The sequence below is a fragment of the Scyliorhinus canicula genome, chromosome 12 (genome assembly GCF_902713615.1).
Source record: "Scyliorhinus canicula chromosome 12, sScyCan1.1, whole genome shotgun sequence".
Lineage (NCBI taxonomy): Eukaryota > Metazoa > Chordata > Chondrichthyes > Carcharhiniformes > Scyliorhinidae > Scyliorhinus > Scyliorhinus canicula.
Genome location: NC_052157.1, coordinates 64409014 through 64421681, shown reverse-complemented (window position 1 = coordinate 64421681; position 12668 = coordinate 64409014). Strand labels below are relative to the sequence as shown.

The 12668-nt window shown below is 53.6% G+C and overlaps 1 protein-coding gene across 3 annotated transcripts in view; it reads right to left on the bottom strand.

The window, feature by feature from the left end:
• Positions 1 to 1390: 1390 nt before the first annotated feature.
• LOC119974690 (doublesex- and mab-3-related transcription factor A2-like) overlaps positions 1391 to 12668 on the bottom strand; it is a 48697-nt gene continuing 37419 nt past the window's right edge. For all 3 annotated transcript variants that reach the window (XM_038813816.1, XM_038813817.1, XM_038813815.1), the window contains 4 exons: positions 8153 to 8330; positions 5189 to 5393; positions 3483 to 3990; positions 1391 to 1660 (listed from right to left, as the gene is read on the bottom strand). In XM_038813816.1, coding sequence (XP_038669744.1) covers positions 1473 to 1660; positions 3483 to 3990; positions 5189 to 5393; positions 8153 to 8330 — 1079 coding nt within the window. In that variant the 3' untranslated portion in view covers positions 1391 to 1472. The remainder of the gene's footprint in view (positions 1661 to 3482; positions 3991 to 5188; positions 5394 to 8152; positions 8331 to 12668) is intronic.

Here is a 12668-nt window from a genome sequence, read left to right as displayed (position 1 = left end):
CAAGAGCCCACTCACTCCACTCCCTCGGAAAGAATCACTTGATTACAGGAGGTTCAAAATTACCAAACTGGAATCAAGACATTTTGAGATGGGCGGGGTAGAGAGCGCGAGAGAAGGGAGGGAACGAGAAATGGGCGGGGAGAGAGTGAGCGAGAGACGGGCGGGGTAGGAGAGAGATGAGGTAGGCAGGGATTGGAGAGAGAGAGAAAGAGAGAGAGAGAGAGAGGGATAGAGAGAGAGGGGGGAGGTAGGGTAGAGAGAGAGGTGGTAGGGGAGAGAGAGGGGTAAGCAGGGTAGAGAGAGAGAAGGGAAGGAGGTGGGAAAGAAAAGTTAGAGGGGAGGCGGGGTAGAGAGAGATAGAGGCGGGGTAGAGACGGCAGGTGGGGGTGGAGAAGAGAGGGAAGGTGGGGTTGAGGGGGGGGGAGGCAGATTAGAGAGAGAGGGAAGGCAGGTAGAGGCTGGGTAGAATGAGAGAGAGAAGAGAGGTGGGTTAGAGAGAGAGAGAGAGAGAGGAGGAAGTGGAGAGAAGGAGCGAGAGTGAGAGAGAGAGAAAGAGAGAGAGAGGCGGGGCAGAGGGAGATGGACAGAGGGGAGGTGGGTAGAGGGAGAGAGAGGGGGGGAGACTGGGTAGATAATAAGAGGGCAGGCGGGGTAGAGGCGGAGGCGGGGTAGAGAGAGAGCGAGAGGGGAGGCGGGGTAGAGAGCGAGAGGGGCATGGTTGAGAGAGGCAACGTGGTGGAGAGAGAGAAAACGGGGGTGAGAGAAAGAGAGAGAGAATGGGGCGTGAGAAAGAGAGTGTGGTGTGAAAGAGAACGGGATATGAGAGAGAGAGTGGGGCATGAGAGAGAGAGAGAGAGAGAGAGAGAGAGAGAGAGAGAGAACAGAGCATGAGAGAGAGAACGGGGTGTGAGAGAGTGGGGCATGAGAGAGAGAGTGGGGCATGAGAGAGAGAACGGGGCGTGAGAGAGAGAGAACGGGGCGTGAGAGAGAGAGAACGGGGCGTGAGAGAGAGAGTGTGGTGTGAAAGAGAACGGGATATGAGAGAGAGCGGGGCATGAGAGAGAGCGAGAGAACAGAGCATGAGAGAGAGAACGGGGCGTGAGAGAGAGAGTGGGGCATGAGAGAGAGAACGGGGAGTGAGAGAGAGTGGGGTTCAAGTGAGAGAGAGAATGGGGAGTGAGAGAGAACGGGGTGCGAGAGAGAGGGGAGGTGGGGGAGAGAGAGAGAGAGAGAGAGAGAGAGAGAGAGAGAGAGAGAGAGAGGGAGAGACACGAGAGAGAGTGAGCGAGGCGCGAGACGCGAGAGAGGGCGAGGCGCCAGAGGGGGCGAGGCGCCAGAGAGGGAGAGGCGCGAGAGAGGGCGAGGCGCGAGAGAGGGCGAAGCGCGAGAGAGAAAGAGGCGCGAGAGAGAAAGAGGCGCGAGAGAGGAAGGAGAGAGGGAGAGTGAGAACCTTGTCCAACTGAGACACAGCTTCAGTGCCGCGGAGCCGGAGGCAAGGACATAGAGCCCAGCTGTCCGATGTTGAGGGAGACGGAGGAGGTGAAGTTGGGGAGGCAGTGGCGAGGCGGCATTGGGCTCAGCACAGTGCCACGCAGCGTGAAGGAGCAGACATCTTTCAGTACATGGAATTTCTTCCCAGATTCTAGGTGGTCGAAGGTCTCTGGAAGAGCAGCAAGGAAAAAAACAAATCAGTGGCTCACCAAACATCTCAGGAGCACAAAGCTGACAAAGTGCATTATGAGGATGGGATAATTGGGATCCGAAGTTTATATGTGAAAGAAATGTCCTACTATTTATCTTGCAAATATCGAAGACAAAGTAAGAGTTTATGACGATCGCCGGGTATGCCGAGTGGATTACATGGGCGTAATTCTCCGAACCCCCAGAGGGTCGGAGAATCGCCTGGGGCCGGCGAAAACCCCGCCCGCGCCGTGGCCGGAATTCTCCGCCACCCGGAAATTGGCAGGGGCGGGAATCACGCCGCGCTAATCGGCATGCCCTGCGCGCCAATCAGCGAGCCCCCCCCCCGCGGCGATTCTCCGGCTCACGATGGGCCGAAGTCCCGGCGCTGAGAGGCCAATCCCGCCGCCGTAGCGGTGGGATTATCGGCGTGAGCAGGCCCCCAGGGTCCTGGGAGCGGGGCAATCGGACCCCGGGGGGTGCCCCCACGGTGGCCAGGCCCGCGATCGGGGCCCACCGATCGGCGGGCGGCCCAGTGCCGTGGGGGCACTCTGTTTCTTCCGCCACCGCCACGATCTCCACCATGGCGGAGGGAGGAGAGAACCCCCCTACCGCGCATGTGCCAGTGGTGACGTCAGCGGCAGCTGACACACCGGCGATGCGCGAACCGGCGAAGGCCTTTCGGCCAGCCCCGACGCTGGACGGCGGGCCTCAAAGGCCGTTGGCACCGGTTTTGCCGCCAGTCGGTGTGGCGCCAACCACTCCGGCGCGGGCCTAGCCCCCAAAGGTGCGGAGAATTCAGCACCTTTGGGGAGGCCTGACGCCAGAGTGGTTGGCGCCACTCCGCTACGCCGGGACCCCCTGCCCCGCAGGGTAGGGGAGAATCCCGGCCCATATCTGTGACCTAGCCTGTAGCACTTTGTTCTGTCAATTTGTCCTCTTTTAATCTATCTTTCAAAATGTTGACAGCCTTGCAAACAATAGCCAAATTTCCTCTTATTCGTGTTGCTTGATGCCCAGAGCCCTGATGGACTGTGCACAGAGGCTCTCACATTCAGACAGATTGATAAGCTGCATCAACACTGCACCTCCTGGCTGGCCAGACTGGAAATAGGACCTCCCCTGATACCTGTTCTTCAGGTTGTCTTGGAATGATGGAAGCCTGTAGAAAATGTGTGCGTCTATTTGAGGTCCTCTCTCAAAAGAACAGTTTTACCCTGAGGCAGCCATATTTAATGCAGGCTTGCCCTTGTGCCTGGCTTGCATCATCAGGGACATTGATATGTGGCTCAGGACAACACAAGCAACGAAGCTGAGGTCCTCATCATTCACTTTCTTTCGCCACACCTTCCAAACCCACGACCTCCACTGCCTTGAAGGACAAGACTCTGAACCGCAATCTGGAAGCTCCCCCTCCGAACCACACAGAGTCCTGACTTTCAAATATATCGGCTGTTCCTTCACTGTCGCTGGGTCAAAATCCTGCAGCTCCCTCTCTAACAGCACTGTGGGTGTGCCTACACCGCACAGACTGCAACGGTTCGAGAAGGCAACTCACCACCACCCTTTTAAGGACCTTTTACTGATTTAGCCAGCCACATCGAATGAAAGAATTTTTAAAAAGGGGATGTGGGATGATGACCCCCCCACCCCCAAATCCACCACCCCACCAGTGCTCAATTTTGAGATGCACACTCCAGCGTTAAGAAAATCAGTGGCTGTCCGCCAGCATTTTGGACACATACTAGCCCCTGGCTAATGTCCGTTGCCCACTCCACACATGCTCTGTGATCAACACCTACCGTCTTGTTCATTGGAGCCATTTCTGTTGCAGCTTTGCTGCAGGCCTGCCTGCAGTCCGTTCTCAGTTCCATCCGTGTGAAGCATCGCGGTCTGCTTGGTACCATCCAGGGAGGGTGTGGAGGGCGTCCCGCCGGCTGCAGGTCCGCCCGGTGCGCTGGCCGCAGGCAACAGGTTGGCAAAGGCCAGAGGTGCACCAGGCAGCTGGGTGCGGCCGCAGGAGGCATTCGGTAGGCAGTCCTCCTGGAAGGGGCCGGGGGATGGTGCGGTGATGGTGGTGGAGGGGTGGCCAGGAGCAGGTGGCTGGGGCAGGGAGCCAGCAGCGGTGGTCTGGTGAGGGCTGAGCGGCATGGTGCTGGCAAGTGGGGCTGGGCTGGATGACGGGGTGGGAGAGTAGCTGAGCACCATCAGCGCCTCGGCAGCTTCCTTGTGCAGCTGCTCCTCGGAGAGAAGGGAGGCGAACGAGAGTCTCCTCGGAGCACAGGGCGTCTTCCCTCTTCTTGCCAGAGTCTGAAAAGCAAAGGAGCATCGTTTACAGACAGTATTCACAGCACCAAATCAGGCAATGCAGCCGATCTGGGGCACGGCAGTGATACAGCAGATCTGGGGCACGGCAGCGATACAGCCCACCTGGGGCACGGCAGCGATGCAGCCCACCTGGGGCACGGCAGCGATGCAGCCCACCTGGGGCACGGCAGCGATGCAGCCCACCTGGGGCACGGCAGCGATGCAGCCCACCTGGGGCACGGCAGCGATGCAGCCCACCTGGGGCACGGCAGCGATGCAGCCCACCTGGGGCACGGCAGCGATGCAGCCCATCTGGGGCACGGCAGCGATGCAGCCCATCTGGGGCACGGCAGCGATGCAGCCCATCTGGGGCACGGCAGCGATGCAGCCCATCTGGGGCACGGCAGCGATGCAGCCCATCTGGGGCACAGCAGCGATGCAGCCCATCTGGGGCACGGCAGGATTTCAGCTCCCGGGACCCACCTCCACCCAGCCTCTCCATCTCTCCCTGTAAGCGTATCATTCTATACCTTTCTCCCTCATGAGTTTATCCAATTTCCACCAACAACATAACACATGTTCAAGGCATGGCTAAACGTGGCGTGGCTAATAATCCCCAAAACCACCCATAACAACCACAGGAAATTGCCCAGTTCTGTGGAAGCCCCTGACAATCCTGGGTCGAACTCTTCATTCAGGACGATCAAATCGCTCGCATATACTCAAACAATGAACTCCAACATCAAGCCCAGAGAAATCCTGGGGTAAACCACTGGCAAGGAGAAGAGTAAAGGCAAAGGGCAATCGTAGAAATATAGGAAATAGTAGACCATTCAGCCCGTCAAGCCTGCACCGCCGTTCAATATAATCACGGTTGATCCTCTATTTCAATGCCACTCATCTCAATCCTAAATGGCCTATCCCGTATCCTGAGACTGTGACCCCTTGTTCTAGATCCCTTCCAGCCAGAGGACACAACATTCTCCCCCCCCCCCCCCCCCCCCCCCCTCCCAATTTTTCTAAATTCCAGTGAATACAGGCCCAGCTGACCCAATCTCCCCTCAGGGGATAAATTGCCGCCCGAGCAATCAGTCTCACTGCACACCCTCTGTGGCAAGTTACATTCTCCCAATAGCAATCACACAACAACAGCAAGATAGCAAGAGACAGAGAGGAAACCAAGGACATTCCTGATACTAACCTGGTACGCTGTTCCAGTTCTGATAGGTGTGCACTCTGTCTGACCAGAGCTGTTGGTCTGGAATGCTGCGGGTTGTACCACAGCTGAGAGCTCATTGTCAGAGACGCTGGGCCTCATTGCCCTACAGCTGTAGGGTACGGGTAGCCTGGGGTCGACGTGCGAAGACGGAGGGGTTAAACTAGGTGTGACGGCTGGCAGCGGCAATCTGTAATGGTAATGAAGAAAAATGCAAAGGGTCAATTCACCATGCGAGAGCAGCTGATCTGCCTGCCTTTGACTGCTAAAGTGTTATAAATGAAGAAGTAGCCCTCCCTGCCAGAGTTTATAGGGTGAGGGCAGTACCTCAGGTGGGCCTTTTTTGTTTTATTCATTCTTAGGATATCAGCATTGACAGGAAACAAGACTTGCATTTCGATACCACCTTTCAGGACATCCCAAATACCTCTACAGTCGATGAAGTACTTCATATCATATCATTTGCCTGGGTGAGTGCAGCTCCAACAATACTCAAGAAGCTCAACACCATCCAGAACAAAGAAACCCCATTGATTGGCATCCCTTCCACAAACATTCACTCCCACCACCACCCACTCACAATGGCAGCCGTGTGCCCTACAGTAACTCACCAAGGCTTCTTCGGCAGCACCTTCCAAACCCATGACCACCACCATCTAGAAGGACAAGAGCAGCATATACCTGGGAATGCCACCACCTGGAGGCTCCCCTCCCAAGTTATTCACCATCCTGATTTGGAAACATATCACGGTTCCTTCATTGTCGCCGAGTCAAATTCCTGGAATTCCCTCCCTAACAGCAGTGTGGGTGTGCCTACTCCTCTGGGACTGCAGCAGTTCAAGATGGTGGCTCAACACCTTCTGAAGGGGGCAATTAATCAGGGATGGGCAATAAATGCTGGACCAGCCAGTGACACCCACATCCCATGTACGTGTGAAAAGAAATCTGTGTTATAGATTTCTGACTGGTGTGTAAATATTGTCCACAGGACATTTCAAAATGCATACAGAATCACATCCTTGGGCGACACAGTGGCACAGTGGTTAGCACTGCTACCTCACCGTGCTCAGGAGCCAGGTTCGATCCTGGCCCCGGGTTACTGTCCATGTGGAGTTTGCACATTCTCCCCGTGTCTGCGTGGGTTTCATCCCCGCAACCGAAAAAGCTGTGCAGTGTGGGTGAATTGGTCACGCTAAAGCTGTGCAGTGTGGGTGAATTGGTCACGCTAAAGCTGTGCAGTGTGGGTGAATTGGTCACGCTAAAGCTGTGCAGTGTGGGTGAATTGGTCACGCTAAAGCTGTGCAGTGTGGGTGAATTGGTCACGCTAAAGCTGTGCAGTGTGGGTGAATTGGTCACGCTAAAGCTGTGCAGTGTGGGTGAATTGGTCACGCTAAAGCTGTGCAGTGTGGGTGAATTGGTCACGCTAAAGCTGTGCAGTGTGGGTGAATTGGTCACGCTAAAGCTGTGCAGTGTGGGTGAATTGGTCACGCTAAAGCTGTGCAGTGTGGGTGAATTGGTCACGCTAAAGCTGTGCAGTGTGGGTGAATTGGTCACGCTAAAGCTGTGCAGTGTGGGTGAATTGGTCACGCTAAAGCTGTGCAGTGTGGGTGAATTGGTCACGCTAAAGCTGTGCAGTGTGGGTGAATTGGTCACGCTAAAGCTGTGCAGTGTGGGTGAATTGGTCACGCTAAAGTGCCCCTTAATTGGAAAAAAAACAATTGGATACTCTAAACATTTTTTTTTTAAAAAGAATCTTTCACATCCACCCAGCAAACAGGAGGGGCTTTGGTTTAACATAGTATCTGGGAGACAGCACATTTCACAGTGCCGCACTCCCTCATTCCCGCACCAGGACACCGTTTTTTCTCCTATTCTCCTATTTAGATGTGACCTCACTGGCAAGTCAGGCATTTATTGCCGATCCCTAAATGCCCTAACATATTTCTAGGGACCCTCCATAAATCACATCATAATCTCAGAGGACCCCCTGTAAATACTGACACACTCCCCAGGGACCCCCTGTAAATACCGTCACACTCCCCAGGGACCTCCTGTAAATACCAACACACTCCACAGGGACCCCATGTAAATACTGACCCAATCCCCAGGGAGCCCCTTTAAATATTGACACACTCCACAGGGACCGCCTGTAAATACTGGCAAACTCCCCAGGGACCCCCTGTAATTACTGACCCAATCCCCGGGGACCTCCTTTAAGAGGTGACTTAATTGAGGCATACAAGATGATCAGAGGATTAGATAGGGTGGACATTGAGAGCCTATTTCCTCGGATGGTGATGTCCAGCACGAGGGGACATAGCTTTAAATTGAGGGGAGATAGATATAGGACAGATGTCAGAGGTAGGTTCTTTACTCAGAGAGTAGTAAGGGCGTGGAATGCCCTGCCTGCAACAGTAGTGGACTCGCCAACACTAAACGCATTCAAATGGTCATTGGATAGGCATATGGACGACAAGGGAATAGTGTAGATGAGCTTTAGAGTGGTTTCACAGGACGGCGCAACATCGAGGGCCGAAGGGCCTGTACTGCGCTGTAATTTTCTATGTTCCTGTAAATACTGGCACCCTCCCCTGTAGATACGGACACATTCTCCATGGACCTTCCATAAGTACAAACAGACTGTGAAGACATAATACTGACATACATACTGGGAGCCCTGCAAATATCGGCTCACTCCCCAGAACCCTCTGTAAATAATAACACCCCCCCAGGACCCCCTGTAAATACCAACACACACCCCAGGACCCCATGTAAATATTGACACACTCCCCAGGGAGTGTAATAACACAAACCTGTAATAACACAATCTGCCTGGACACCCCTATAAATACTGATGCTCCCGGAGATCCTGTCAAATACAGACATACCTGTGGTGATTCCCTTCAGGTCCTAACTGACCCAAGGTGTAGAATTGCCAGAGAGTCTCACCTGACCTGGTTGGTGAAGTGTAGCGATGTGATATGGGGGCTCTGATACCAGTAGGGGGCGGTGTGCTGTTGTTGCAATGCCTGACCGGAATTGGGCTGCTGCGCCATGACATCACGTTGGCTGTGTCGTGGCGACACAACGCTCTCAATGGCCAGGACCACGTCTCCATGGCAACGCTCTAGAGAGAGGAAAACACAGTGGGGAGCGTGTAACAGATGTTTGTGGAATAAAGGAAAGTTTACCTCCACAGTTAGTACATATTAAGGCAACATTTTCTGCACATAACGCAAGATTGGTGGGTAGACAATCCGCATCATTTTTTTGCCCAGACTCTTCTCGTTCTCCTTCTGACCGAAATCTTCATGGGTCAAAAGAACTCCTGTAGCCGCTCCTCTCCTCATGATTGAATGCAGACAGTGAATGTTCACTGGGAGGCAATGGGAACCCCTAATCCTAAGTAACACACCAGGTGAGGCTGGAAATAAGAAATAAGCAGCAAGAAACTGCTGGAAATACTCACCAGGTCAGGCAGCATCCGTGTGGGTCAATAACATTTCACCAGAATGGAAGAAAGATAGGAATGTATGAGTTTTATGCTGCTGGGGGGAGAGGGAGGGGGCACCAAAGTCAATTAAATTTTCCAGTTTACGGCAAGTGCAGAAGGCAGCATTGATACAATCAGCAAATCAATGAGATGTTCTGAATTAGAAATCTGTGGTCCTATATTTGTGAGGAGCCTCTTGTAAATCCTAGTCAGTCGTTCCCCCCCCCCCCCCCCCCCCCCCCCCCCCAAAGCTGGCATCTCTCCTGAGATCTCTAGACATCTTGGAAGAAAAGATCTCTCTGTCTCTGTCTGTCTCTCACTCTCTCTCTCTTCACTCTTCACTGTAGTCAGTTCTGAACTGCAGAAAGAACTGGCCAGCAGTCAAGAGGAGTGGATGGAAAACCTGACTTTAAATTCGCAGGTAGAGAATTCTAATATTATCTGAGTGAGACTGAGAGCCAATCTAGTGGAGGTCTATCAAGTGAAAGTCACTCCCCGGAGGAAATTCTACAGCCTGTGGGTTCTGTCATGTGAGGGTCCCTTTAAGAAAGTGTGCTTTATCAAATGGCTGCAGCGATGTCACTGTGTGGGTGGAGCTGGACTGTGATTCTGTCTTTTAGTTTCGTTTTGAGCTGTAATGCTTTGTGGCTTGGTTTCGTTTGGATTGGATTGGATTTGGATTTGTTTATTGTCACGTGTACTGAGGTACAGTGAAAAGTATTTTTCTGCGAGCAGCTCAACAGATCATTAAGTACATGGGATGAAAAGGTAATAAAAGAAAATACATAATAGGGCAACACAAGATATACAATGTAACTACATAAGCACGGCAACGGATGAAGCACACAGGGTGTAGTGTTAATGAGGTCAGTCCATAAGAGGGTCATTTAGGAGTCTGGTGACAGCGGGGAAGAAGCTGTTTTTGAGTTTGTTTGTGCGTGTTCTCAGACTTCGTATCTCCTGCCCGATGGAAGAAGTTGGAAGAGTGAGTAAGCCGGGTGGGAGGCATCTTTGATTATGCTGCCCGCTTTCCCCAGGCAGCGGGAGGAGTAGATGGAGGTGTAGAGGTGTTTTCAGTTGAGGAGCTGCATTCAAGCAAGAAGGTGTATTTTTGTTCTTTCTCTAGACCACTTTATAACTTCAAAGTAATACCTGTTTCTATAAGGAATTCAAAGGAATGTTTTGTTTAAAAAGGGTGTTTGGTTTATGGATGTTGTTAGTAAAGTTATTAAGGGTTACCTATAGAGTACTGTATCTTTGGGGGGTATATATATTGGTAGTTGATAAGATGTTTACTGTGTGTTTGTAAAAATGTTAACTGGATTCATAGAATAAACATTGTTTTGTTTAAAAATACTTAAGATCTCCGTTGCATCACACCGGAAAGTAGGCCCTTGTGCTCCTTATAACCAAAATCTATTAAAAGTTGTAGGTCAGAAGGCGCCGGAGTGTTGAGTCACCGGGCTAGCAGATTGGCTAGTCAAGGAAGTCAGATGGGGGGGGAAGTAACAGCCAGTAGATGGCGGGGGTGGGGGTATCGGGGGATGGGGTTAGGGGAGGGGGGGGTTGTTCTGCTGACGGGAGAGGGACTTGAAATAGGCACTGGAAAGGAGGTCGAGGGTGGAGGCAGCCAAAGGGCGGGCCAGGAATGGCGCGACGCACGGGTCAGGGGCCGGCCCGAGAAAGGCTATGGCTGACCGGCGGGGTGGGGGGGGTGGGATGTGCCCCCCGACCAGGCTGATCACCTGGAACGTCAAGGGACTGAATGGGCCGGTTAAGAGGGCGCGGGTGTTCGCGCACTTGCGGGCCCTGAGGGCGGACGTAATTATGTTGCAGGAGACACATCTGAAAGTGTCAGACCAGACCAGGCTAAGGAAGGGCTGGATTAGCCAGGTCTTCCACTCGGACTTGGACTCGAAGTCCAGAGGGGTGGCAATCATGATCAACAAGCGCGTGCAATTTGAGGCAGAGGGCATATCTGCAGACAGGGGGGCAGATACCTGATGGTACGGGGCAGACTGGAGGGGAGAAGGGTGGTGCTGGTGAATATATATGCCCCGAACTGGGATGACGTGGACTTTATTAAAAGAGTGCTGGGGAAGATCCCGGACTTGGATTCTCGCAAGCTAATAATGGGAGGGGACTTTAACATGGTCCTTGACCCGACTTTGGATCGGTCGGGTCCCAGAACGGGTAGACTCTCAGCAATGGCAAGGGAGCTGAAAGGGTTTATGGGGCAAATGGGGGCAGTGGACCCCTGGAGAGAGGGACAGCCAACAGGAAGGGGCTACTCGTTTTACTCGCACGTCCATAAAGTATATTCCAGGATAGATTTCTTTGTAATAAGCAGGGACTGTATGGGGGAGGTAAAGAACTCGGAATACTCAGCAATTACCATTTCAGACCATGCCCCGCATTGGGTGGACCTGCAGTTCGGGGGAGCGAGTTATCAACGCCCGCAATGGAGGCTAGATGTGGGACTGCTGTCGGAGGAGGGGATCTGCGAGAGGCTTCGGAAATGTATAAAAAATTACCTGCAGGTGAATGACACTGGGGAGGTCTCAGCGGCGACCGTGTGGGAGGCGCTAAAGGCAGTAGTTCGGGGGGAGCTGATTTCAATTGGGGCCCACAAAGCCAAGGCAGACCGGGCAGAGATGGATAGATTGGTCAGGGAAATGGGCCGGATAGATGAAGAGCACGCGGAGTCCCCGGGGGAGGTTTTACTCAGGGAAAGGCGGAGGCTACAGGCGGAACTGGGGGCACTATCCACGAGCAGGGCCGTGGAACAGCTTAGGAAGGCGAGGGGAGTGGTGTACGAGTATGGGGAAAAGGCTAGCAGACTGTTAGCGCAGCAACTCAGGAGGAGGGAGGCGGCCAGGGAAATAGGTAGAGTGAGGGACGAGGGGGGGCGCAAAGTGGAGGATCCGGCAGAATTGAATAGGGTATTCCGGGACTTCTATCGTAAGCTGTATACTTCGGAGCCGCCGGAAGAACCGGAGGGGATGAAAAGGTTTCTGGACGGGTTAACATTCCCAACAGTTGGGGGGGGGGCAAGTGGAAGAGCTGGGCGCCCCGATTAGAGTAGAGGAGGTATTGGGGGGCCTAAAGGCCATGCAGTCGGGGAAGTCCCCGGGGCCGGATGGATACCCAGTAGAGTTTTATAGGAAGTTCTCTGAGCTGGTGGGCCCGGTCTTGGCGAGGGTTTTCAATGAGGCAAGGGACAGAGGGACCCTGCCGCCGACAATGTCACAAGCCACCATATCTCTGATATTGAAGCGGGGTAAAGACCCGGAGGTGTGCGGGTCCTACTGGCCAATCTCCCTGATTAATGTAGATGCCAAGCTCCTGGCAAAGGTACTGGCGGGGAGAATGGAGGACTGTGTACCGGAGGTGATTGGGGAGGATCAAACTGGGTTCGTTAAAGGTCGGCAGCTGGCGGCCAATCTGAGGAGATTGCTCAACGTGATAATGATGCCCCCGGCGGGTAGAGAGGTGGAGGTAGTGGTGGCAATGGACGCCGAGAAGGCCTTTGACCGAGTAGAGTGGGACTATCTATGGGAGGTGCTCGGACGGTTTGGGTTCGGGGAGGGATTGGTGGATTGGATCAAATTATTATATCAGGCCCCGAGGGCCAGCGTCAGGACTAACAGAGAAGTGTCGGAGTACTTTAGGTTGTACCGAGGGACCAGGCAGGGCTGCCCGCTCTCCCCGCTGCTGTTTGCGCTGGCCATAGAGCCGCTGGCGATGGCGCTGAGAGCCGCAGAGGGTTGGAAGGGGATGGTGAGGGGCGGGGTTGAACACAGGGTTTCTCTTTATGCAGACGACCTGCTCCTGTACGTGTCGGACCCAGTGGCCGGGATGGGAACTATACTGGGAATGCTGAGGGAGTTCGGCCAGTTCTCAGGATACAAATTAAATACGGTCAAGAGTGAAATGTTTGTGGTCCAGGCAAGGGGCCAGGAGAACAGATTG